General features: G+C 39.5%; 2 protein-coding genes across 2 annotated transcripts in view; both read left to right on the top strand.

Annotated features, from left to right (window-relative positions):
* The first annotated feature begins 1,772 nt into the window (after positions 1 to 1,772).
* LOC129368411 (T-box transcription factor TBX2-B-like) lies at positions 1,773 to 7,269 on the top strand. The gene is made up of 7 exons (XM_055043351.1): positions 1,773 to 2,352; positions 3,243 to 3,510; positions 3,589 to 3,735; positions 3,818 to 3,894; positions 3,983 to 4,119; positions 4,996 to 5,528; positions 6,859 to 7,269. Exons 1-7 carry the CDS (start codon positions 2,093 to 2,095, stop codon positions 7,261 to 7,263), a joined length of 1,827 nt encoding a protein of 608 aa, XP_054899326.1. The 5' UTR covers positions 1,773 to 2,092; the 3' UTR covers positions 7,264 to 7,269.
* A 3,850-nt stretch (positions 7,270 to 11,119) lies between these two features.
* Positions 11,120 to 25,221, top strand: part of LOC129368413 (acetyl-CoA carboxylase-like) — a 35,539-nt gene continuing 21,437 nt past the window's right edge. Inside the window, 30 exon segments of the mRNA XM_055043355.1 lie at positions 11,120 to 11,320; positions 12,331 to 12,589; positions 13,742 to 13,874; positions 14,911 to 15,049; positions 15,387 to 15,496; positions 15,601 to 15,682; positions 15,771 to 15,869; positions 16,100 to 16,206; positions 16,301 to 16,411; positions 16,499 to 16,708; positions 16,798 to 16,968; positions 17,073 to 17,234; positions 17,364 to 17,527; positions 17,872 to 18,022; positions 18,186 to 18,289; positions 18,373 to 18,600; positions 18,743 to 18,893; positions 18,974 to 19,108; positions 19,692 to 19,838; positions 19,923 to 20,111; positions 20,258 to 20,358; positions 20,456 to 20,544; positions 20,673 to 20,797; positions 21,587 to 21,700; positions 22,060 to 22,173; positions 22,251 to 22,340; positions 22,431 to 22,549; positions 23,773 to 23,796; positions 24,103 to 24,243; positions 25,023 to 25,166. Coding sequence (XP_054899330.1) covers positions 12,360 to 12,589; positions 13,742 to 13,874; positions 14,911 to 15,049; positions 15,387 to 15,496; positions 15,601 to 15,682; positions 15,771 to 15,869; positions 16,100 to 16,206; positions 16,301 to 16,411; positions 16,499 to 16,708; positions 16,798 to 16,968; positions 17,073 to 17,234; positions 17,364 to 17,527; positions 17,872 to 18,022; positions 18,186 to 18,289; positions 18,373 to 18,600; positions 18,743 to 18,893; positions 18,974 to 19,108; positions 19,692 to 19,838; positions 19,923 to 20,111; positions 20,258 to 20,358; positions 20,456 to 20,544; positions 20,673 to 20,797; positions 21,587 to 21,700; positions 22,060 to 22,173; positions 22,251 to 22,340; positions 22,431 to 22,549; positions 23,773 to 23,796; positions 24,103 to 24,243; positions 25,023 to 25,166 — 3,884 coding nt within the window. The 5' untranslated portion in view covers positions 11,120 to 11,320; positions 12,331 to 12,359.

The raw sequence follows: 25,221 nt of genomic DNA, 5'->3' as shown, positions 1-25,221 counted from the left end.
CTGATACGCTCAGACGCATCTGACACCTCCAGTGTCATTGACAGGATTAAAAAGAGGACACTGTAAGACTTTCATCCAGCTCTGAGTAGGAAGCATTGATCTCCTAAAGCTTCAAAGAACTTGGTTTAATTGAAAAAAAAAAAAGAAGTACTTAAAAAATGTCATTTATAGCTCGCATAGATGAAGCCAAATTAGTTTATTACTTGTCAGTTTAAAGACCAGACTTCTGTGGTACAGATGGGAGGGAATAAGTGAGGAATTCAACTTGTGAGGAAACCTGTCACACTGTTGGAGAAATTGTGATATTATTAATCAATTATTTATTATTCTCATTGATCTTTATAATGTATCTTTATTTTATGCTTTCCTTTAAGTTAATCTCATTATAGAATTAAGAATGTTTCTTGTATTGTTGATTTACTTTGATTCCTTTCTCAGAAGGCCTCACTGACAGAGAGCAGAAACAAAATCTTCCTGCAGGTTTACCTCCTGGTGAAGAGCTCTGCTTCGATTGAGTTGCTGGCCTCCAATAAAACCATCATTGCTAAGATCACAACATATTTTATTAATCTTTGTGCCTGGAAGGAGATTATCTAGTGCAGAATGATTGTGTGTTAGTTAGTGAATAACATTTGACGCTGCAGCTGTGTGATGAGTTGTTCCCCCTCCCTTTAGAGCTGCAGCGTCCTTGTGATTAGGGATCCTGAAAACAATAAAATAGAGGAGCAGACAAAATATGCTTCAGAGCGGTAGGAGATTGTAACTGAAGCACATCTCTGTCCGTTCTCCTCGCGAGTGAAAAAAGAATCTAACTCTTTTGTCTTTTCTCTTTGTTAATGTATGTTTAACAGGTGTTAACCCTAACACACACTCTCCTGGACAACAGCTGGAAAGTCTTCTGTCATCCCGTACAATGACTGTCCGAGACCATCTAAGCAACCGCGTCTAAGAGTTTCTTCAATATACAATGTTGTTACCCCAAAATGTCAATTTTCAGAAGAACTGTCCATTTTTCATCTAAACAGCTAAACATGCCATAGCTCTTGTCCTAATATGTCGGCTTATTTCCTTTTATTTCCCTATGACGTGTTTTACAATACATCCGTTCCTCAAATGCCTCTACAACCATCACATTATGCTACTTCTCATAAAAACTAGATAAATAGCAACATAAGTCCATGTAAATCTCTTATTTGGAAAAAGATATATACCCTACTGGACAACAGCCTAGTGAATCTTTGTATTCTCTTGGTCAGGAATGTCAGCTCACAAAGCAGCAGAGTGGAGTGTCATGTAATATTGAGTACTCTGGACCCTTTTTGTCATCCAAGTTCCCACCTAACACTGTCAGATGCCTGGAGGCATGGACATGCCTCGAGAATGGGACATTGGCAAGGGACAAGAAAAAAAAAAGTGTTGAGAATACAGGAGTCACTTGTTTTGACATCAGGTGTTCTAAAAGACTCACAAGATGAAGCTTAAATAACACTTTTTTTTTTTTTTTTTGCTCCTCCAAATATGTTTTTTTTAAATCCCTAAATATGTCAATTTGGCTCGAGGAATTTTAATAAGAAGGGGAAGCAAATTACGCGGCTCCTTCAGGGACCACTTCCAAGCGGACCCTGGCTGGAGTCTCCTCCATCACCACTTGTGTGGTCCTTTCGTTCACTTCAAGGAGCGGGTACTTAGACCCGAAACGTTCGCAGCCGACCTGTCGTTTGAAATCAGCCGCGGGTCATTTACCTGCCGTTTCTTGTCTTTCCATCATGAGCCAGAGGGCTTAACACCGCCCCCACCTCTCCTCAGTTTGTCTAAAGACTGTGACGCGCTGTCCTCAGAGTTTGGATTTATCCAGCGAAGACTTACAAGACACTGCAGATACGCGAAAGTCCACGTCTCTGGGAAGAGTTAGTTCGGTTTATTTGTTTGTTTGTTTTTTCACCGGCTTTACGCATGGTCCTCATATGCGCCCTTCTCTGAGACGTTTTCTAATGGATCGATTCATCTGTAAATGCATACAAAGAAGTCGACGCACCCCTTCAACAGTTGCTGTTTCAATCGCACTCACTGAGTGTCTTCTGCTTCGATTCCCATGGCTTACCACGCCTTCCAAGTCGACGGAGCAGACGCATTTTCTCCCTTCATTCCCGTCGCAGAGTCCTCGCTCATCCCCTCCGTAGCCGCGGGCGCACGGCTCCGGGGCCGGCCAGCAGCACAGCCGCGCACCGCGAAGCGCCACGAACAGCCCGAACCATGGCTGGATGACGATCCGAGAGTCACGCTGGAGTCAAAGGATTTGTGGAGTGAATTTCACAAGATGGGGACCGAGATGGTTATCACGAAGTCTGGGAGGCAAGTAAAATCTGACACGCTGGGAAAAAAACAGGGGTCATTTTAATGTGGAAATTAAGTTCTGGCAAAATGAATGACTTTGAGGTTACCAAAACCTTGGCAGGGAAACGTACGAAATGTTTGTCACCCAATTGTACCTCTGTGGTGTAGCTAAGCTAACTGTCAAAGTATAAAATGTTGCCGATAAAAACAGCATTTAGAATCTGTTCTAACAAGGTGGCGATGTACACAATGTACAGCTTTTGTATTACACCGTGTAGATAAGTCGTCATTGGGCAAAACTAAAATAGTGACGAACTTTTTAATTTCCTTCTAAGAATACTAAATTCAAAGTTATTCCCTTATAACCGCGCAGAGATGTTTCAATCGTAATAACTGCTTCTGGGTTAAAAAGCCCGGGTTGCTAGCTCCACGTTAGCATTTGCACAGTTGCTAAACTAGTTTAGGCGTAAAATATTACTGAAAGAGTAATTCATTTTTTAAGTCCATTCAAAAGAGGTGTAGTTTCAACTTCGCCATTATAACTGCAGCTAATATGTATTATGAAGTGACAAAAATGGTATTGGGGACAGGAAGTCCAACTCACTACCAAGCTAAACTATGATATATGTTAGCACTTTTGCTAACATAGCTAAAACTGGGAACAAGCTTGATTTCAAGCTTGAATTTACTTTAATCGTCTTTCAAAACTGTAACAGTACTTACAATTTTGAAATTGTGCGACTTTATATTTTGAAATTGGTAGGCTATAGATTTATAATTTAAGTATGCAAATGTATTAGCTAATATTATTAGCATGTAACAGTTAGCTCATTGATAAAATATGCTTTCAAGACCTGCCCACTATTTTAATTCTTGCATCATTTTCCACACTCAATTGTCAACCACAGGAGGATGTTTCCACCCTTCAAGGTGTGTGTGGATGGGCTGAACGAAAGCGCAAAGTACATCCTGCTGATGGATATTGTTGCTGTTGACGACTGCCGTTACAAGTTTCACAACTCCCACTGGGCAGTTGTTGGAAAAGCCGACCCGGAGATGCCAAAGCGGATGTACATCCACCCCGACAGTCCGTCCAAAGGGGAGCAGTGGATGAGCAAGCCTGTTGCTTTTCATAAGCTCAAACTCACCAACAACATGTCGGATAGGCATGGATTTGTAAGTAGTATTCAGTTCCAAAGTTTAAGAAATTGTAGGTACTGGTAATTTTGCTTATGACCGTTGTTGATTTTCCAGACAATCCTAAATTCCATGCATAAGTATCAACCGAGGTTTCACATTGTAAGAGCCAATGACATTATGAAGCTCCCATACAGCACCTTCAGAACCTATGTTTTCCCGGAGACTGAGTTTATTGCTGTTACAGCCTATCAGAATGAAAAGGTAACTCTTAATTTTGGATATAGAAATGTCACTTGTGCTTATTTAAGGAATAAGTTACATATTGTTTTCCTTCACCATACAGATAACGCAGCTGAAAATTGACAACAATCCCTTTGCAAAAGGGTTCAGAAATACTGGAAATGGAAGACGGGAGAAAAGGTAGGTATCCTAACATTTTGTTTTGTGAACTTGGTACAACAGTTTTTCCACATTTTAACACATGGAGTTTTGGTTCTTATATTTACAGGGGGAAACAGCTTAGTAAATCAGACCAGGACGGTGACGATTCTGATGACTCATCTGGACAACTCAGTGCGAGCGAGCCATTTTATTCTCCTCTGGAACTGGTCAGCAGCCCTCTGATGTCCACACCAACCTGCCAAGGTGTGTTAACTTACAGAGTGACTGCGTGGTTTTAAGTAGACAAGCTTTTTTTTAAGAACTATCCTGCTAACTAGCTAGTTGTTGTGATGGACTCAAAAGCCAGCAGGAGCTTATGAAAAGCAACATTTGGTTGCTCATCCACTGCTCCCCTTTGGATGGCAAAATCCCCAAAAATGGTGTTTATATTAGATTGTCAATGAGCACAAATCCAGAAAATAAAAATACAGGAGAACTCAAAGTCCATGGTTTTATAACCATTTTTAGGAAGGTAAGAAAAACAAGAAACCAGGTCACTATGAATGGACATTTAGGTGGCTTGTATGTAGAAAATATTTATTTATTGTGTTTTTTACTGCTTGCGTGTTTTGATTTTAAAGGTGAAAAAAAAAAAAAAAAAAAATCAAAATGATGATTAAAAAACCAGTTGAAATTAACAAAAAGAAAGATTTGGAAAAGTATACAATCGAGTAAAAACCTGCAAATGCCATGCCTGGGTTGAACTAGTCAATTTAAACTTTAGAATAGGCTTTAATAGCAAATATATTCTTTCTCTTTTAGCAAATATGCTGTAAATGCACAGTGAGCACAAAGAGCATCCATATTAAATTTGTTTGGAAAGAAACTAGAAGTTTCAGCATTCAGCTTTTCAATATTTTAACTCCATTCTGTTACAGAAATTCACCAAAAACTCAAAACATTTTTTTTTCATGTCACCCCAATATTTGAATTTATTAAATCTTCTGATTCCAGTGTCTTGGCCACACCTTTGGATCTAATAAAAGCTCAAAAAGTTTCAGCTTGCTTACCCTATCACACAATGACACACATTACCAAAAAATGTCCTCGTCTAAAGCTTTTTTATGTGCTTCCTTACAGATGCAAAAGAAATTGAAAGCGATTCAGATATTTACCCTGAAGATGACGACGTCTTGGAAGTCGGCCTTCCCAACACTGCACCAACATTAACTATGAACCCGATGGATGAGGACGCTCCGCAAAACATGCCTGATTTTAGGCAAAGCAACAACAAAAAGGATGGCTCACGGGAGATAATTATGCAAAGAGCACATGATGACAACCGATACGTTATGAAAGTCGGTCACCAAAGGAGTGTAATCAAAGATAGAGGGCTACCTGCAATGTCTCGATCACAAAGCCTAACCTGCTTCAGTAATTGTCACGGTCCGGCTTTAGATTTCTCGAGTGGCTATAATCAACCACTTGTCACTCTACAAGAATCTTTTCAAGAAAAAAGACAGCTGCCACCGATGGGAAAGGCGTTTTCGTCTTTGTGTGTGGGACCTGGATTTACACCCTTGACTGGAATTAACAACTTTGAACAAGAAGAACTCTCAAGTCAAAGCATCCAGGCTTCATTTCCCTTCTCACAACACACATTGGGATCTCAGGTAGGCTTTCAGAAATGCACTCAATTCTGTCATTGCACACGATTTATTCCCAGATATCTAATATATTGTAAAATAATTCTTAGGCTGATAAAAGTAGAAAGCATTATCTTGTGGAATCATTTTCTTTAGACTTTCCCTTTAGCACCTCTAAATGCAACTACATAAGTTTGAATTTAGTGGGTTTTTTAATCTCCAACAAAAAGGTTCCCCAGTTTTATATCTATGTTAAAGTATCGTCTATCAGACTCATTGAGTTTTAGTCATAAGCATCTCAAATATAACAAAAAAACAGATTATGCCATGGATTCTTTCATAGAACATAAGTGACATTTCATAGAAAGTGAAAACCAGAACACCTAAAGTCTGGGTTATGTCATGGAGGGTGATAAGTTGATTTGTAAAGAGCGAAAATATGATTAACCAGACGTAACTGTTTCTAATGTTTCTCTGAGGTAGTTAGATCTTTTAAGTTATTAGATGCTCATATACTATATTTTCTATAGCTATCCCTGGCTAACTCTTCACTTTTCCAGGAAGATAGATAAGACAACTTTGTACTTTTATCACATCCTTGAGATGTATTCAAGACCATCATCATTGTGTTCAGACAGATTTAAATGAAAGACGTTGAAGGAGCACTTCAAAATGTCAAAAGGGTACAAGCCAGAAATGTCTGACATGTAGGAGGTAATAATCTTGTGACCTTTGTTTAGTTTAGATTCAGATTCGTTGGTCTCAGTAGATAAAGTTAACAACTAGTACGAGAGAGACCAAGGTTGAAGTGGACATCTACTGTGCTGAAAACGTTTTAACTCTTAGAAACATTTTAGTGGTGAATGCAGACACAACTTTATGAACCTCTAGCCTAAACCATTCTCACAGTTGACGGTTGTTCAACTTTAGTTTACAATTATTAGGACAAGGAATTGAGGAAGGATGTATTGTGCTACTAGTTATCTTCCTATTTGAATCAAGGATTCCAAAATATGTTAAAAAAAAAAAAAAACATCTTGAGTGAGTGAACAGCTAATGGAAAACTGGTCCTGCTCCCTCTCAGAATAGCCATTAGCTTCATCCTTTGAGACAAACTCATTTGGGTAAATAATGCCAAGAGAGGTTGTCTACTGATTCAAAATGTTTAACAGAACTCAAAATGTTAAACTATTCTTTAATCCTTGATAGCTTGTGGTCTATTTTTGATTTGGTATTTATGTCAATGTAAGGTGCAAGCAAAGCACAAGTCTGTAATCTGAAGAACGATTTTTACTGAGTCGCAGCACCATTCTGAGGTTATGACGCAGTTCTATTAATTAATTATTTTTCCAAACAGGGAGTCACTCTGTCATCTGTTGATGGAATGCCATCATATCCATACCACTGTGTGGTACCACTAGGAGCGAGTGTTTCGGCTCTCCCAACCAGCTCTGCCACGCCGTCACTTTCTGGAATCCATCATCACCGAAACCGTCAGCCTTGGTTGAGATTAAGTCCATATCAGATCCCACCATCTTTCAGTTCATGCCAAAATTTCCTAACAACCATCTTGCCTGGAAGGTCACCGTCCCAGCCTGTGCTGTCCAAATATGGAAACAAAGGCTGGAGTTTGTCATCTGGACACGACAGTTACCACCAAGCAAAGGCCACGCAAAAAACTGTTTCCCCAATTGTTATGGGGTTTGCTGATGAACTGCAGCACACTTTCAGGATTGGCAAGTTGCACACGAATAGCAACTAAAATAAATAACCATTGGAAAAACAACGGTTTTGTTTTTTTTATTTTTTTATTTCATGAGGATATCTGCATCCACTCAATTCCAAGTCAATATGATGCATTAAGATTTAAATAGCTGCTTTAAAGTTTTACATGATGACGTGATTACAAAGATTTTAAAATATTTAATATATCAACTTAATTGTTTCAGATGCATTCATGTAATACACTACAGAATTGAGAAGCCAGTAACAGACCTGATGATCATTTGGATCGATTAGATTAAGTTGTCGACATGCAGTCCTGTTCCAAGAGTTTTAATTGGATTTGGGAGGAAGATTCCGCTTCCCAGCCCGGATCAGAATGCCTCTGGATGTTAGGCCTAATCCTTTAAGTTAATTTGGGTAATTAATCTGTCTATTTCATTAGAAGACTTCCGTACAGTTTTTCAGTAAGGACAGCCTACGTGGTTGTCCCGGTCTCTCCATTTTCGTCTGAGTGGTGGCATTAAGGAGTACGGAAGATACGGAAGAGGATTAGGGATACTAAAAAAAAGTAATAAAATAAGCAGTTCTGACGAATTCTGAGGAAAAAAGTCAGAATTCTGACTTTGATCTTAGAATTCTGAGATTAACGTCAGAATCTTTGATTTATTTGTTTACTTTTTCTCCAGTGGCCCTAATCCTCTTCCGTAAAAGAGGCATTTTAAGTCAAATTCTTGGGCTGACTGCCTTAATTAGACTAAGACCTAATCTGAAATTTCCTTCACTCTGAAGGAAATTTCAGCCTTATCACTACAGTGTCCGTAGTGATAAGGCTGGGCGCTCCTTTTCTCCCTTTAACTGGACATCTGCTTACTGCGCACGTCACAAAGCACAACGAAATATCAACACAAGCTTCATGAATTAAGTTTGTCTTCCAAGCATAACAGGGACTTCAGAATCAAACAAGACAAGACACAAGCCACAATCTGCATGCTGCCAGTGTTTGGCACTTTATAAAACTTAAGCCGTCCTACACAGCTGTTCAGTATAAATTTACAGTAAAACTTTAGGGTTCAAACAGTTCTAACTTTTTATTGTCACTCAGATCTTTGTGCTTGCTCGGTTTTGCTTCCACTTACCCACTTGTGAGTTTGCACACGTCCCAGTGCGTCCCATCCATCCCTGGGCGGCTGCCACTGTAATGAAATAGTCAATGTTAATCACTTCGCTATTAAGTGGCTCAAATGTTGTGACGGATTGTTGCATGAGTACATGTTTGCAAACAGCTTGTTGGTGCTTACAGAACACACAGAGGATGAATTGAAGATTTAAAACCCATCTGAAGAGTCACGGGAATCACAAGTGCATGGAACCGGGGAAACGCGGGCCTCTATCTATCCCGGCAAAGGTGAAGAAAAGTCACAATGTGACAGTTTTATTCTGTCTCAGATACTGACACAAGCTAAATTATTAATTCATATTTTACAAGTAGCAGGCTGAAACCCAGCAGCTTCTTCCTGCCACCTGGATTGCAAACAGGATACAGCGAGAGCAAACAATGGCAGCCGAAGGGATGCGTTTCCAGGAAAATAAAAAATAAAAAGAAAAGTGACAATTATGTCATTTTATTCATTCAATTTGATTATGTGAGGATTTTTAAACTAAACTCGTTTTAGTTTAGTTTACCACTCACTAAACTGAGTTATTTATAATTGCCTATGAATACCACTGAGTTAGGTCCAAACATTAATGTTAGACCTGTACATTTAGTGTCCCAAATAGCTGAGTATTAACAGGAATCTTATTTTTCAAACTAAATGTGAGTCGAAGCAAAAGCAAATGAACAATTCTTATACTGCCCAGCCAGAGCTTAGAACTAAGTCTGTGTGGTCATCGGAAGAGGGGTTAATAGTCTAATAAATTTGGAGAAAAGGCATGGTAGGGCTAATACTACCAAGTTGTGTTGGGTGATGCCGATCATCTTCAATCAAAAATCTCTGAGTCCTGATGTCAACGCAAAGGAGAAAGTGAGGTAAGCATAGTATTATTTCCAGGGTGTGCAGGTCCATCCAGCCATCAAACATGGATCCATGGTCATATGTGGGAGTTTGTACCAATCTGCAGGACAATGCAGGTTTTCCATCTGCAAAGTACATATTGGGCATGTCACCAGTCCAGAACAGCAGCTTTTTCTCCTTTATCTAAGGGTTTTTTATTATTATTTTATTTTTTATTTTTTTTGCAGGGTGACCTAGGGTGAAAATGTAACCCCGAAAATTGTCTGACAAAAACAACAGCACAAATAGAAAAGTAGAAACGTTCTAAATAACTGAACGCTTCTGTTGCCATCTAGCGGCCCATAACTGCATTGACAAATATTTTATATTTAGGTCAAGGATTCAGTTCCTTAGGCTCCTTCTCAATGACATATATTACGTTATCGACAAAACATGAGCGTACACAATTATTTGCATAAAAATTTACTCATCATTAATCTGAATAAGATGAGTTAGCTAGTTAGGACATCTTGCTTATTTTCCGTGCATTTGTCGTTTTAACATGAATGAATAAGCAATACGAGCGATATGTTCTACATTTGACGCGATCCTCACAAAGAAAGTTAAAAGTAACTTGCTTCCCTGGACATAATACTGTGACGTATTTGGTGAATGGCAGGTACATTTTCACACCAACATGGGTTAAAACGGTTTAGCCCAGCTCGAGACTGAAACCAGATCACAACACAACCGGCACACGACGCACGTGCGACTGGCAGTTGACAGTCCGGCTCTTCCGGGTGCATCACCTCGTGCAACCGCTCGAACTCCGCCTACAAAAGCGTTTGTAATTTTGATTGGTCCGCCATGGAAGGGGCGTTTCTAGATGTAGTTGTAACAGATATGACACACTGGAAGGTACTGACTTATTTAGAACTCAGTTCAGTTTAAGAACACTGCACTGTTTCACATTTATAATGATAATAATAAGTTAGAGGAACCAAAATCGGCAAAGACTTAAGTGAGTTTCACAAATGATATTAACCATTATTTAGTTTAAAAGAAGGCATTCAGATCAACAATAACAAATGCAGTTCTTAGTGTAAATGTGGTCAAAGAGGAGATTTAAGAATGAAGCATGAAATCTAGTGCTTACGTAACTACAAACCATAAATTTCCAAGGGCGACTGAAAACGTTAATAAAAATAAACTCAACATAAATGGCACTATATTATATATTTCATTAGCTTTCAAAATTACTGTAGATTTAGAGCACTTCTTGTGAGATGTCTTGATTCTTAATTTTGAGGATACAACATTCCAAGAATGCTGTTTTTTTTTCTGAAATTATTCAACAGGAACTGGGAAGTCAAAGCAGTTTTATACACTTGTAAAATATGACCATATTTTATTATGCTTACCAAGAAAAAGCTATATTTTTAGCTAAAATTAGACAGTGACAGAATGAGTTTGACTTTTTTTAAATCTAAGATTTTAAAAGACATTTTATGGTTTGACATGATTTTAGTGTAGTTCGCCCTGATCACTTATTTCATTTAAACTAATCAACATCTTATGGCATTGAGAAAGGAGAAAAAAAATGTTCAAAGATTGCAGGTGCTTTTCTAAATTTGAGGTTAGTTTTTAAAGGTCTGACTTCATGAAAAATACTGATGTTCTTCTTTCTGTGTTTTTGATATGTGGTAAATGTAATCTTCACACTTAAAAAAAATACTAATAAAAATAAATAAATAAGGCTTAAATGATATTTTAAAAATTCTTTTAAAAAGGAACTTTAATTATTTCCCACGTTGAAAACCCGTTGGGAGCAACGTTATCTATCGGAACTAGTTCTACAGCGGAAGAAGTTGTCATAGGTCATTGTCCCGGAGTAACCTCCCTGCGCATCATCACATCACCCCACTCTCTGCTGTTGAAGCGGCTGCGAGAGCGGAGTGACCTCACCATGATGTGATTTCTCTCTCTCTTTGTGTTGTCGTTTAATATTTGCAGAAGAAAGACATGTCCAAAAGAAACCGCTAAGTTATTGATGTAATTCCGTCAACCTTTCCAGGATTACGTGTCGGTTTATCTCCACCGGTAGGTTTCATGCCGACTAGATGTTATCCCAGATTATGTTCTGACAGTCTACGCTGTGGGGGACTGGCGTTTTTACGCTATAGGATTCGCGTTCAGGCAGCACCGCTGTTCATTGTGAGGCATACAATAGCTTCAGCTGTCGCCTTGTGAGCTAGCCATGTTAGCATCCTCTCCTTGCTGCGATAGTAGAGGCAGCTAGCTTTGACAGGAGAAGTAAACTCGAAGCGAGGTTTTAATGAAGAGCTTTAGTGATGCCATATCGTTGTATCTGACTGGGAGCTAAGTTAGATAGCAAACTAAATGCAGCCGCCGTCGTCGTTTAGTGATGTTTCCCTGGCTCACCTTTACCGTGTGTCTGGCTGCTGTGTTCGGCTTGTTTTTCTGGTCCCGCAAGTACTTATCGATAGGTAAGGTGTGCCCTGAGAGACGCTCCTTCCCCCTTTTAAACGAACAAGAGGAGTTAGTGAGTTGAGCTTGTTTTCTCCGCTCGGTGTTTCATTTTAAGTTGGACATTCTTGGTAATTTAGACACCTAAAGCTTATTTTAATTTATTTTTTATGTATTTGTGTAAAACCGTTTGGAGTATGTACCACTGTAGATTTTTTTTTTTAGGTTCATGTCCCACTTTTGTTTAACATTTTATATAAATATAAGTTTTAAAAGCCAATTCTTAATTGGCAAGGTTTTAGTTGCGTTAGTTTGAATTAGGGCCTCTAATGTATTTGGTCTCCTAACTACTGTTGAATGCATTGCAGTAATTTTATACATACATTGTATCTAAGAGTGGCGTGTTCAATAAAGTGTATCTTTCCAGATGCTGTTGAGAATCTGGGTCACTTTCTGTTACCCAAGTGTTGCAATGTCAATAAAAGTTACGTTTATGCAATCCACTTTTGCAATTTAGCAAACAGCACCTTGCTGCGGCTTGATGTGATGCGAGATGTTATGAACTCTGACCCCACTCCTCCCTTTAAAACTCATTCTGCCTCTGCTTCGCTTCTCAATTTCAGTATTCGCAGCCTGCTCGGGTCGGCCGGCCATGGCGGAGCAGGACGAGGCCTCCAAGAAGAACCCGGCCGTCGGGTCCTTGCAGTCTCACTTTCTGGTGGGCTCCATATCGGAGGAGAACTCCGAGGATGAAATCCACGGGAGGGTAGACGGGTCGCTGGAGGACAAGGAGATCAGATCGCTGTCGCCGTCTTCCTGTAGCTCAGACAGCACGAATGAGATGGGTTTCGATCACATTGACGGCACCATGCACAATTTAAGGTTAGCATCGATTTGTGTTTTACTTTTTCTTACGTTTGTCTTCATTTAGAACTCTTTCTCCCATTGGAGTTAATGTGTAAGGCATGCAGATGTGAATAGTTCTGTGGTCCAGTGTGAGTTAGAGCATAGCTGTACTTTTCCATTCGTGCACAAGGCCTTTTTACAGTACATGTGAAAAATGCGGTCTCCATGTTTGCACAGGGGTTTCTGTGTGTGTGCTTTTCTAGGAGATGGCGCAAAAATTTCTGAGTGTGGGTTTGGAAAACATGAAATACTCGCACACAGAAATCTTTTAAGTAGGAGCCGGAAGGAGATGCTCAGCACCGATGGACATTTGTCAAAAAACTCCCTAAAAGAACAGAAGCTTCTTTTGACTTCATGTAACTCCAATTATTACAATAGTCAAAGCTGAGAACCAAAAACTTCAGTTTTTCTGAACATATCTTTTTTTGTTGAGATATTTTTTTTCACTGTTTTTCACTTAAATCTTATTTCTAACTAGTATTCAAACTCAAAACCTGGAGGATGAAAACTCTAGAAATGGTTGTACAAATACAACTTTAAACACTGGATGAGGATCCCTCAGGTAGCCATTTACATCTCAAACTGCCAAAATAGATGAAATTTATTCGCCTCATGCCGTGACTGCTGCAGTGATCCTGCCAGTGAGCCAATCAGGATCACGCCACAGAAAGCCAACCAGCCATACAAGCTCAGTCCTGCCACACCTGCTAGCTGATAGCAATTCCCCACTCATCTGTCATAGCTCTTATCCTGACTGATAATTCAAACTCGTAAATCTCACTGAGCCCATGTTGTTACGTCTGTGTTTTAATGCCGGTAAAAGAATTCCAGTTATTGTTTTGCACATTGTGCTTTCTCTGTTGCTTTGGTAGTCCCTTCCTGCGAGTGTTTTTCAGGTTTTTCGCACAGACATTTATGGCTGCTTGTGGAATTCACCCACAAGCAATTACCTGTGAGATACAGCAGTCAAGTATTTTGCAAATGCAGATAAATTCCTTATTAAAATGAGGTGATATGAATGCTGGGCTTTAAATAGATTTCTTTTGTACCCAAAAAGTGCACACTGAGGATTTGTCTGTTTCAGTTTATGATTTTGTGTATTTATTTTTCTTTTTTTTAAAAAAACAGACCAAGCATGTCAGGGCTCCACTTGGTGAAACAAGGCAGAGATCGCAGGAGGATTGATCTTCAGCGGGACTTCACTGTTGCTTCACCTGCTGAATTTGTCACCCGCTTTGGTGGAACCAAGGTCATTGAAAAGGTAATTCATGTGATTTGGTGCTTTTGAGAATAGTTTTTCAGTGTCTTCATGCCTTTTGGAACAACTGAACTTTTTATATGTTATACAAATCTCAGAGTTTATATTATGTTTTGATTGCTCTGTGATATACCAATGCTAAGATGCCCCAAGTTTTGAAATGGAAGAAAATGTGACATATGGTTAACAATTTGTCATTTATAAGTAAGAAAAATAAAACATATATTGTGTATACATGGATACAATTTTGGTTCTTATTTTGACAGTGAGCTTCATTCAGCAGCCCTCCTTTTTTGTCATAATCCCTCTAAACATTCTTTGCATTAGCCCTGAAACTTTTAAATTCTCCAGGCAATAATTTGTATCTCTCTGCAATCTCTGATTTATGTTTTTTTCAAAGAACCCAGTATGTCCTAATGGTATGTACTAGAGCCATTGTCAATCACAAAAAAAATGGCTCTGGAAAAGTAAATGTCGCCCAAAACATGTCCGACTTTACAATGTAGGAGAGTTTTTTCTTGTTTATCTCTCCTGCTCTAACCATGTAGCACTTTTTTTTTTTCTCCGGGACAGGCTTATATTCAGCTTTCACTCTTCTTTCCCTTTTTTGCTTACTTTTGCCAGTTCCTCAAAAACATAATACTGCTGCTACCACATGTTTGCTTAACACCACAGTTTGTGCATTGTTTTCTGTATATTTGCTGTGTCACCTACTAGGTTTTGTAGCCAACGTCATTCTGGTATTTATGTAGCATTCTTTCCACATCTAACAAATTCTCAGAAATGAACTGTGATACTCTCATTAAAAACAAACTATTGCTTCTTTTCCTCACAGTTACTTTAGATTTACCTGCCAGATATCCAAACAAAAAAACTTCTCAAGTTTTTGCTTGTAATGTGAAAAAGTTCAGTCAGTATGACAACTTTTTAAAGAATCTACGGTACTTAAATGTGCAATATTTTCATTCCATCATTTTTTTTTGTTTTTATCTCACTGACAAAATAAACTTTAGTTATCAAAATATTTTTGCTCATTCAGGTGCTGATTGCCAACAACGGGATTGCTGCAGTCAAATGCATGCGCTCCATCCGCCGCTGGGCCTACGAGATGTTTCGCAACGAAAGGGCAATTCGGTTTGTTGTCATGGTAACCCCAGAAGACCTGAAAGCCAATGCAGGTCAGCGTTTTTTTTTGTTGTTTTTGCTCACATGGAGCTCGTCAATAATTGAAGCCCACTAGTTATAGGTCATGACCTTGAATCATTAAGAAGTTAATAAACAGGTTTCTGAAACACTGAATTTGATGTATATCCAGCATAATCATTCAGTAAAAAACAGATTTGCACATTTACACATGCATGTTAATCCAGTTTTAGTAGTAATCTTTGCATCTAGTCTTGATTACCTTTTTGCAGTGGAATGAGTGCAGTTAGCGACCAGGAACTAGACTGCATCTGACTTGTTTGACTTGTACTTTTGAGTCATTTCACAAATCAGGTATTTTGTATTTCCCAGAATACATCAAAATGGCTGACCATTACGTTCCTGTACCTGGAGGAACTAACAACAACAACTATGCCAATGTCGAGCTCATTCTTGACATTGCAAAGCGCATACCTGTTCAGGTACAATGAGTTTGCTGATTTTTTTTTTTTTTTTCCACAGTTAACTAAAGATTTTCCTTTTAGCTGTGTGTCTTTTGTCACTGTTGTTTATTTACATGTTGCAGGCTGTGTGGGCAGGATGGGGTCATGCCTCAGAGAACCCAAAACTCCCAGAGCTTCTTCACAAGCATGGCATTGCTTTCATGGGTAAAGGAGTTTTGGGTTCCTATTTTTTCTACATTTTTTCCATCCACTTTTGTTCATTCAGATTTTCTTAACTTCTATGGTCTTCTAGGTCCACCAAGTCAAGCAATGTGGGCTCTTGGAGACAAGATTGCCTCTTCCATTGTAGCTCAAACCGCCGGTATTCCAACTTTACCCTGGAGTGGAACAGGTAACTAGATTTTATTTTTTATACTGTTAAAAAGATTTTTTGAGCCCAAACTAGAAGTAGTGAACTGAGTTTTCTTCACTCAGAAAAAACTTCCACACTTTCAGCAATTATAGATGTTTTTCACTGATTGCAGGGAAATAACTGCTACTCTCAGCTCATTTTCCTCTATCTTACTGGTGTTTTAAGGCTGTTTATGGTTTCACTTTAGCTGTTTGTCTGTATATTTTAAGGCCTGACAGTGGAATGGTCAGAAAACAATCAAAAGAAGAAAATCATCAATGTACCTAACGAGCTGTATGAGAGCGGCTGCATCCACGATGTAGAAGAGGGCCTTCAAGTAAGCACGGTTTCAACACCATACAGTTGTTTTATCTGTGCAGAGGTAGTGCATGCTCAGGGGGTTTCTTTAAACTCCCGTGTCCGATTACCAGGCTGCAGAAAAGATTGGCTATCCAATAATGGTGAAAGCCTCAGAGGGCGGTGGAGGAAAAGGTATTCGTAAAGTCAACTGCGCTGATGACTTCCCTAACCTCTTCAGACAGGTAAGCATTCATTTACATGTCTAATTTTAAGCCGAGGGGTGTTTTGTTTCACCTAATCAGGATCACACTCTCCCTCTGGCGTTCTAGGTCCAGGCTGAAGTTCCAGGATCGCCTATCTTTGTCATGCAGCTAGCCAAGCACGCCCGTCACTTAGAGGTGCAGATTTTGGCAGATCAGTATGGAAATGCGATTTCCTTATTCGGCAGAGACTGTTCTGTGCAGCGCCGTCACCAGAAAATCATAGAGGAGGCTCCGGCCACCATAGCCACCTCGGATGTGTTTGAAGATATGGAAAAGGTTCAGTTGAACTTGCTAGGCTTTTAAACATGACTATGATTGGATTTAAGCCTTAATTTATTTGTTTTGGTTATATATGTTTTCTGCAGTGCGCTGTGCGGCTGGCTAAGATGGTCGGTTACGTCAGCGCAGGAACTGTGGAGTACCTCTACAGCCAGGACAGCAGTTTCTACTTCCTGGAGCTCAACCCCCGTCTGCAGGTGGAACACCCCTGCACTGAGATGGTGGCTGATGTCAACTTGCCTGCCGCTCAAATGCAGGTTAGTAAATCTTGCAAAAAACCCTGCGAGTTTGCATGCTCCCTTTTCATCACAGCTTTGATGCCCAAGCTAACATTTTGGCATAAACATGAACTTTTTTTCAGATTGCGATGGGTATTCCTCTTCATCGAATCAAAGACATTCGGATGCTCTATGGAGTTCAGCCTTGGGGAGACACTCCTATTGACTTTGAGTCTCTGTCGAACACACCGTGCCCACGGGGACACGTCATTGCGGCGCGGATCACCAGCGAAAACCCCGATGAGGTACGACTCCGATTCTCTTCTCACAACCAAATGTCTGTGGTTTCTCTTTTCAGTTGTTTACAGTTTATGAACATTTAGCCTTTTAAAGGTAAATTACAGTGTATCTTTTATGTGACTGTGCAATTGTAGGGTTTCAAACCAAGCTCCGGGACGGTGCAGGAGCTGAACTTCCGGAGCAATAAGAATGTGTGGGGCTACTTCAGTGTTGCAGCAGCCGGAGGCTTGCACGAGTTTGCTGACTCCCAGTTTGGACACTGCTTCTCTTGGGGAGAGAATCGTGAAGAAGCTATCTCGTGAGTTAACATTAAAACATGTTAACTCACAATGTTAAAAAGATACCCCCACTTGGATTTAGCTAAGCAAATTAGTAAAAGGCTCCCTTTGGATTAAGAAAAATAAACATTACAACATGTGGAGCTGTAAAGAAGATCCATTATAACTGGTTTAGTCTCGGCACAGTTGAAAAATTAACCTTATTTTTATTTGCAATAGGGGATCCCTTTAATCAGTACATTTAAGTAATCAGTACATTTAAGTACTGATTAAATGTACTGATGGGTTTTGGTTAAATGCAAGAGAAGAATGTCTTTATGATCATTCCTACTCTGATTTTTATTGGTGTTTTGTTATTTCTCAGCAACATGGTGGTTGCTCTCAAGGAGCTGTCCATCAGAGGAGACTTTAGAACAACAGTCGAATACCTCATTAAGCTGCTGGAGACAGAGACCTTTCAACATAACAGTATCGATACGGGCTGGCTGGACCGTCTCATTTCAGAGAAGATGCAGGTATGAAGCCGTCGCCGCCCACTGGTCGTGCAGAAAACAAATCAAGTCACAGGGCTGAAACATAAATCCATGTCCGTATTGTAGATTTTGGTCAAACTCAGCTCCTTAGCATTCACTGATTAAGGTTTTCATGACTGAGCAGTACAGCACTTCTTGCATGCAGGCGGAGCGTCCTGATACCATGCTTGGCATTGTGAGCGGGGCTCTCCATGTGGCAGACGTCAATCTAAGGAACAGTGTTTCCAACTTTTTGCATTCTCTGGAAAGGTAAAAAGATACAACTGGAATGAACTTTTAAGAAATGAAACAATCTCGTTGGGAAACAACAAGCCTTTGTTCTCTTTCATCAGGGGCCAAGTGCTGCCAGCGCACACACTACAGAACACTGTGGACGTGGAGCTGATCTACGAAGGCACCAAGTACGTCCTGAAAGTGACACGGCAGTCTCCCAACTCGTACGTTGTGATCATGAACAGCTCTTTAGCGGAGGTGGACGTTCATCGTCTGAGTGATGGAGGTCTTTTGCTGTCTTATGATGGAAGCAGCTACACTACATACATGAAGGAAGAGGTGGATAGGTAAGACTGTACATAATTATTATTTTTACAACATTAAGTGGTCACTTGTACATTTTTGTTTTTTACAGAAAATACAGCTTGTTATAGACTTACAACATCATTGACCTGCTTTTGTCAAAGTAAAGGGTGTCTCCTTACTTAGGTATCGGATTACAATTGGGAACAAGACTTGTGTTTTTGAAAAGGAGAATGATCCGTCGCTGCTGCGATCCCCCTCCGCAGGAAAACTCATTCAGTACTCAGTAGAGGATGGCGGACATGTGTTTGCTGGACAGTGCTTTGCAGAAATAGAGGTAAAATGTCCATCCAAAGCATGAAGAAACCAAGAAAGATTGAAACTTCTTCAAGCTATAAATGTTTAGGTGAATTTCAGGTGATGAAGATGGTAATGACCCTCACTGCTGCAGAGTCGGGTTGTATTCATTATGTGAAGAGGGCCGGAGCGGCGTTGGAGCCTGGCTGCGTCATCGCCAAACTGCAACTGGATGACCCAAGCAGAGTGCAACAGGTCGGACAGATGCAATATACCCAAGCATGCAATATGTATCTGTTTAGTTTGGATTAATGTGTTTTTTTTGTTTGTTTGTTTTTTTACAAAGTCAACAATTTTGTAAAAACTGTATTAACTGTCCAGATTAAAGAGTGCAGATATATACTCTGCTGCATATTGAAGACATTCTACAGTGGTTGTTGAGGTGTTGATACATCACTCTGGAGTCAGAACATCAGTGAGACAGTAAATCAATGCTGCCAACAAAGATGACAGCTCCATTATCTGATGAAAAAGAGACATCTTCCTTCTTCAGTGTGTCTGCTGCAGTGTCCTTAGAAAAATTCAAGACATATCTGACTTTGGCCAGGTTTTCATGATGGTTATCAAACAACTAACAGGACAGTATAATAATTACAAACCCTCCAGCATGCTTAAATATGTGCATGAGGTCCTTTTCCACCCACTCTGACTAATTACTGTTCAAACGGCAGAACATGCACATCCTTAAAATGTCTTAAATTCACGTATATAAAAATGTCTTTTAGTCTGTGTGTGGTCATGACAACAGGGTGCGTTTTGATACATTTCTTACCTGCAGGCGGAGCTCTATACAGGGACGCTTCCTTCAACCCAGGCCGTGGCTCTGAGAGGGGAGAAGCTGCACAGGGTCTTCCACAACACTCTGGATCATCTGGTTCACATCATGAACGGGTACTGCCTTCCTGAGCCGTTCTTCAGCGCTAAAGTAAGGGTTTGGGGAAATGCAAGTGAACGGTCAGATTGTTAGAATGGTAGTTTCTAACCAAAATGTGCTTTGTTTGTCTCCCAGCTGAAAGAGTGGGTGGAAAGGCTCATGAAAACCATGCGTGACCCCTCCTTGCCCCTTCTTGAGCTTCAGGATATCATGACCAGTGTTTCAGGCCGTATCCCTCCTGCTGTGGAGAAGTCCATAAAGAAGGAGATGGCTCAGTACGCCAGCAACATAACGTCTGTGCTGTGCCAGTTTCCCAGCCAGCAGGTACACATTTATCACATCAACTATGTACGCATTGCGTTTTTCAGCTGCAATTCCTGCTTTGAAATGAATCCTAATCTATAGGAAAATAAGTCTTTAGTTTTTGAGTCTCTGGTACCTGCATTAAGTACTCACTCCATCGTTTCCAGATTGCAAACATCCTGGACAGCCACGCTGCTACTCTCAACAAGAAATCAGAGAGAGAAGTGTTCTTCATGAACACTCAAAGCATCGTCCAGCTGGTGCAGAAGTAAGCCTTGCATTCCACAGCTTATTCTGTTATATACTCTTGTTTTCTTGCTTTGTTGTTTACGCAAGGCTGTACGTGTTTGTTCGTCTGCCATCAGGTATCGCAGTGGCATCCGAGGCCACATGAAGGCAGTGGTGATGGACTTGCTCAGACAGTACCTGAAAGTAGAGATCCAGTTCCAGAGCGGTGAGGTGACACACATCGGAGTCAATTTAAATTTTGCTCCATGTCCTCTGAAGAGTTGCAGTGGCTTTCTCTTTTCATTTGGTGGAGTACTTTCATCTCATTTGCCCCATGCGACGGTTTCTTTGCAGGACACTATGACAAGTGCGTGTTTGCACTTCGCGAGGAGAACAAAGTTGACATGGTCAATGTCGTCAACTACATTTTCTCCCATGCACAAGTAACCAAGAAGAACCTGCTAGTGACTATGCTGATTGTAAGTGTCCAGCCTTTTTGTGAAAAGATTTGTGTGTCGTCGTATTAATCTTCCCTGATGTCATATTCCAAGATGACAACGCCATCTTGGAATGGCGTTCAGGGTTCAGGGATCACAAGACTCCATTTCCAAGCAAATGTTAAAAATATGCTTTATGTATGTATGCAGACTAGTTGGTAGCAATGGTGGCATATAATCAGCTTCCCTCTATGTTGTTTTTCCAAAATTATCAGAGCTGCAGCATGTACAAAAGTGTGATTAAAAATGCCAAGACCCTACTCCTGACTTTGATTGGATGTTTCTGACCAGGAGTGGCAAATTTCTGCAAATGGCAATAGGACCACAAGAAACAGGCAGAGGAGCTTGATAATTAATTTTTTTTGTTCGCCATAGATTACCTGTCTCTTGTTATACCTTCACGACATAGTGACAGTTTTAAGAAATCAATTTAAAAAGCCACATATTGCAGCTTTAAAGATCTTTGATCAGACTCTCCTATCACCAAAACAAGATCTTGGTGAAAAATTAATGTGACCCTGGATGCAAATAAATATGCTAATAAATAGCTGCCGTATTTTTTATTTTTTTGTATGTTAAAGCCAAAAAAAACAGAATATAATCTATTTAATTTCTTTCCTTATGTGTATTTTCAGAAAAATTAAGTAGCATAAAATGTTTATTACAGTTTCTTAATGCATTCACATAGAATTTGATTGGCTAGAGATGTACATTTTATTATGGTTATTATTATTATTACTATTAATTTATGTTTTAACACTGTTTGTTTAGGATCAACTATGTGGTCGTGATCCCACTCTGACAGATGAACTGATGACCATTTTGACTGAGCTCACTCAACTCAGCAAGACAACAAATGCCAAGGTGGCTCTGCGCGCTCGGCAGGTCAGATGTTGTTCTTAGCTCCCTTTTTTCTACAGCAACAGCACGCAAAATTCTAAAAACAACAAACAGAAATTTGGACGTGTGAGCAAAACGCAGGACTTTTCAACTGCCTTACTTTGCCACTAGGTGTCACTAAAGGCCTACTACAGCAGCAGAGACAATATAGTGACAGGAATTTTTAATGAGTATGAATTTAGACATAGATGGATAATTACATGCTTCACACTCTATAGCCACAGACAAATTCCGGGGGTAAAACTGCATGAAGGTATATGCTGTTGCAAGATGTCATAAGATAAGTAAAGACGTATTGTGGTGTGTCACATGCCTGAAGGACCCCATTAATCTTCCTCACCCAGGTTCTGATAGCGTCCCACCTTCCCTCATATGAGCTACGACACAACCAGGTGGAGTCCATTTTCCTATCTGCCATTGATATGTATGGGCACCAGTTCTGCATTGAGAACTTGCAGGTAGGTAGCAAACAAGATGGTTGTTCTTTCCATTATGCCAACAAAATGGGTAAATGCATAACATTTTTCCTTCGTAGAAACTCATCCTTTCAGAAACGTCCATCTTTGATGTTCTGCCCAACTTCTTCTACCACAGTAATCAGGTGGTCAGGATGGCTGCCCTCGAGGTGAGACGAACAATGAGCTCAGTCCGACAGTACGTTTCCTGTAGCTGTAACTCAACAAACTTACAAACGCTTCATCTTGGTTGAACTCAGGTGTATGTCCGGAGAGCGTACATCGCCTATGAACTCAATAGCGTTCAGCATCGACAGCTGAAGGACAACACATGTGTGGTCGAGTTCCAGTTCATGCTTCCCACCTCACATCCTAACAGGTAACCCATGCCAGTATAATCGCCAAAAGATGTGGATTATTTTTCTAATTCTTTGCTATTAGCAGCAGTACAAAGTATTTGATTATAAAAAAATATAGTACAGTTTCTTTCAAAAAAAGCTTTTGTTCTTTGATTTCTTTGGTTTTTTGGGTGGGATTTTATACAACAAAGTAGCACTGGTAAAGTCCCCTTGAATCTTCTAATCATTTTTTGCTTCAGTTATAGCTTCAAGGTAGGTAGATTTGCACTTCTAGATACTGCCGTCTTTTGCATAATTTGGGTAATTATGCAAAGGTGGACATTATTATATGACCTTTTTAAGGAGTTAGTTTTACTGGATTTCATTTAGGGTGAATAGATGTAAATTTCAACAGAATTTTATTTGTATAAAAGCATTAAATGATTGTAAATTTTCCTTTCGCTTCATATTTATAGATTATTTTGTGTACGATTTTATTACATAAAATTACATACTATTCCAACAAAATATATTGGAATATGTGGTTTTGATATGATAAAATTGAAAAAGGTCAAGAGGTTGAAATATTTTTGAAGAACTCTGTATATTTGGTAATTGAAATAAATAAGCTCTCATAATTAATGGTTTCTTAGTGATTTGTGAACATTTCATCCATGTGACACACACACACACACACACACACACACACACATATATATATATATATATATAGAGAGAGAGAGAGAGAGAGAGAGAGAGAGAAAAAATCCTAATGACAAAAATGTTTGATTTGCTGTATTCCAGGTTTGATTGATTTTTCGCTTTGTATGTTTGCTTGGCCCTCTCCTCCTTATTGCTTATATTTTTTGTGCTTTACTCTTTGATTTTGCTAATTGTATTTGTAGATGTTCTGTTTATACTATTCTATTCTCATTCTGTTGCATGATATTTATCTGACATGGCTGAATTGACCTTTACGTTTGGCACAGAGACGCATAATTTTAGATGACACAACAGCATGAGTGTTAAAGGATTATCTCTTGAGAAAAATTAGGTTTATAACATCTTATTACGCATGTTTTACAAAGGAGCAGTCAGGAAGTGGGATATGTGTGTATTTTGTTTTTTTTTTTCCATTCCTCATTCTTTTAATATGACTGTAATTCACCCAGGGTGGCATTCCCACACACTTCTCAACCTTGACTGTCTTCTTCTGCTAATGCTTGATACTAACCACATTGTAATCAATGTTGTTTGATTGCAGAGGGAACATCCCAACTCTCAACAGGTATTGTGAACATTCTTTTTATCGCATAAACTAATGACTGTAGATTAGCTAGCTGCACGATAAAGTAGAAACTACATACCATTTTAACAAAGACCTTCAAGTGTCCAAAAAAAACTTGTGCAATTTTTTTAGTGCAAAGTTGTTGGCCTTTATTTGTGCAAATGTTTTGTTTACGCTTGTGTGTTAGAGATTATGTGTTTAATACAAATTGTTACGCAAGTCCTTCAGTGTTGCTTAGTTATCACGGATACCAGTAAATTTATCAAATACTATATCAAATACTAAAACCTCTAACTGCCCTGTCAGGAAAATGTCCACTCCTATCCCGGACTATCTTAAGACCTGGGATGATAAAGCACAGGAACCAAAACCACAGGAGCTTAAATCCCAGGGTAGTGAAGCTAAGGATGAGAATGCTGAGAAGAAAGATTTGGAATCTGAAGAAAGGTTAGATTCAAGAATGTCTTTAGTTATCAGAGTTGGTGCAACATCTGGGAAATCTTCTTATCACCTACTGACTAACAACCTAACCAAAGGAAAGGGTCCAACGGGTCTTTCTGGTGGATCTAGCTTTTCTTTGTCACGTGAGAAGTATATTTTCCCTCCTTTAATGTAACTGACACAGTCTGTATCAGTTACATTAATTACATGAAAGATGATTGTTCTTCTCAAGTCCATTGCATCTTAGATGGGAGACTTTCGACGGCTGTAACAGAAATTAGAGATGCACCGATCCAAGTTTACATCTCACAAACACAAAATCTTAACTATTTTTATGTCTAATTTCTAGTGCAGATTATAGGAGCTTGTCAAGACTTCCTTAATATGGATAAAAGAAAAGTACTGGTTTCAGTAACAATTTTTTTTTCCACTTGTAACAAGATTTTTTAAAATGTTATAAGTGGGAAAAATGTAGAAGAACAGACTTGTTTCAACATTTTATATTAAAGTCTTCTTTACTCAGTAAAAGTGTCCAGAGTGCAGTTGTTTTGGCGGAAGAGTACGGTGCATTCACTGAGCAGAAATCATTGGATTTTCACTCTATTCCATTCACAAGTCGATTTCTCGGTGCATCTCTAAAATTACGGTGACTTTGTTTCCAGCCCTGCCAGAAAACAGAGGGATTAAAACTGAGTTGGTTTTTAAGGTGGACCGGGGTAACCCTCACCCTCAATTATGCCAAACTGGCAGTTTTTCCTCAACATTGTTTTACGTCTACATATTAGGATGTCCTTCTCATCCAACCTGAATCACTACGGCATGATGCATGTGGCCAGTGTAAGTGATGTCCTGCTGGACACGTCTTTTACACCACCCTGTCAACGTATGGGAGCCATGGTGTCTTTCCGCTCCTTCCAAGAGTTTACAAGGTCAGTATCTTTTATGTTCCTTTTTTTAAGAAAAAGCTCTATCCCTGGTATCACT

The sequence above is a fragment of the Poeciliopsis prolifica genome, unplaced genomic scaffold (genome assembly GCF_027474105.1).
Source record: "Poeciliopsis prolifica strain line A6 unplaced genomic scaffold, Auburn_PproV2 SCAFFOLD019, whole genome shotgun sequence".
Classification (NCBI taxonomy): Eukaryota; Metazoa; Chordata; class Actinopteri; order Cyprinodontiformes; family Poeciliidae; genus Poeciliopsis; species Poeciliopsis prolifica.
Note: the sequence above shows the minus strand (reverse complement) of the source record. Positions and strands in the feature narration are given on the sequence as shown.

Bases quoted from the DNA above. Each gene is read 5' to 3' on its own strand.
- LOC129368411 (XM_055043351.1), top strand. From the start codon at position 2,093: ATGGCTTACCACGCCTTCCAAGTCGACGGAGCAGACGCATTTTCTCCC. The intron at 2,353-3,242 runs GCAAGTAAAATC...TGTCAACCACAG, and splicing joins GTTATCACGAAGTCTGGGAG to GAGGATGTTTCCACCCTTCA. The intron at 3,736-3,817 runs GTAACTCTTAAT...TTCACCATACAG, and splicing joins CAGCCTATCAGAATGAAAAG to ATAACGCAGCTGAAAATTGA.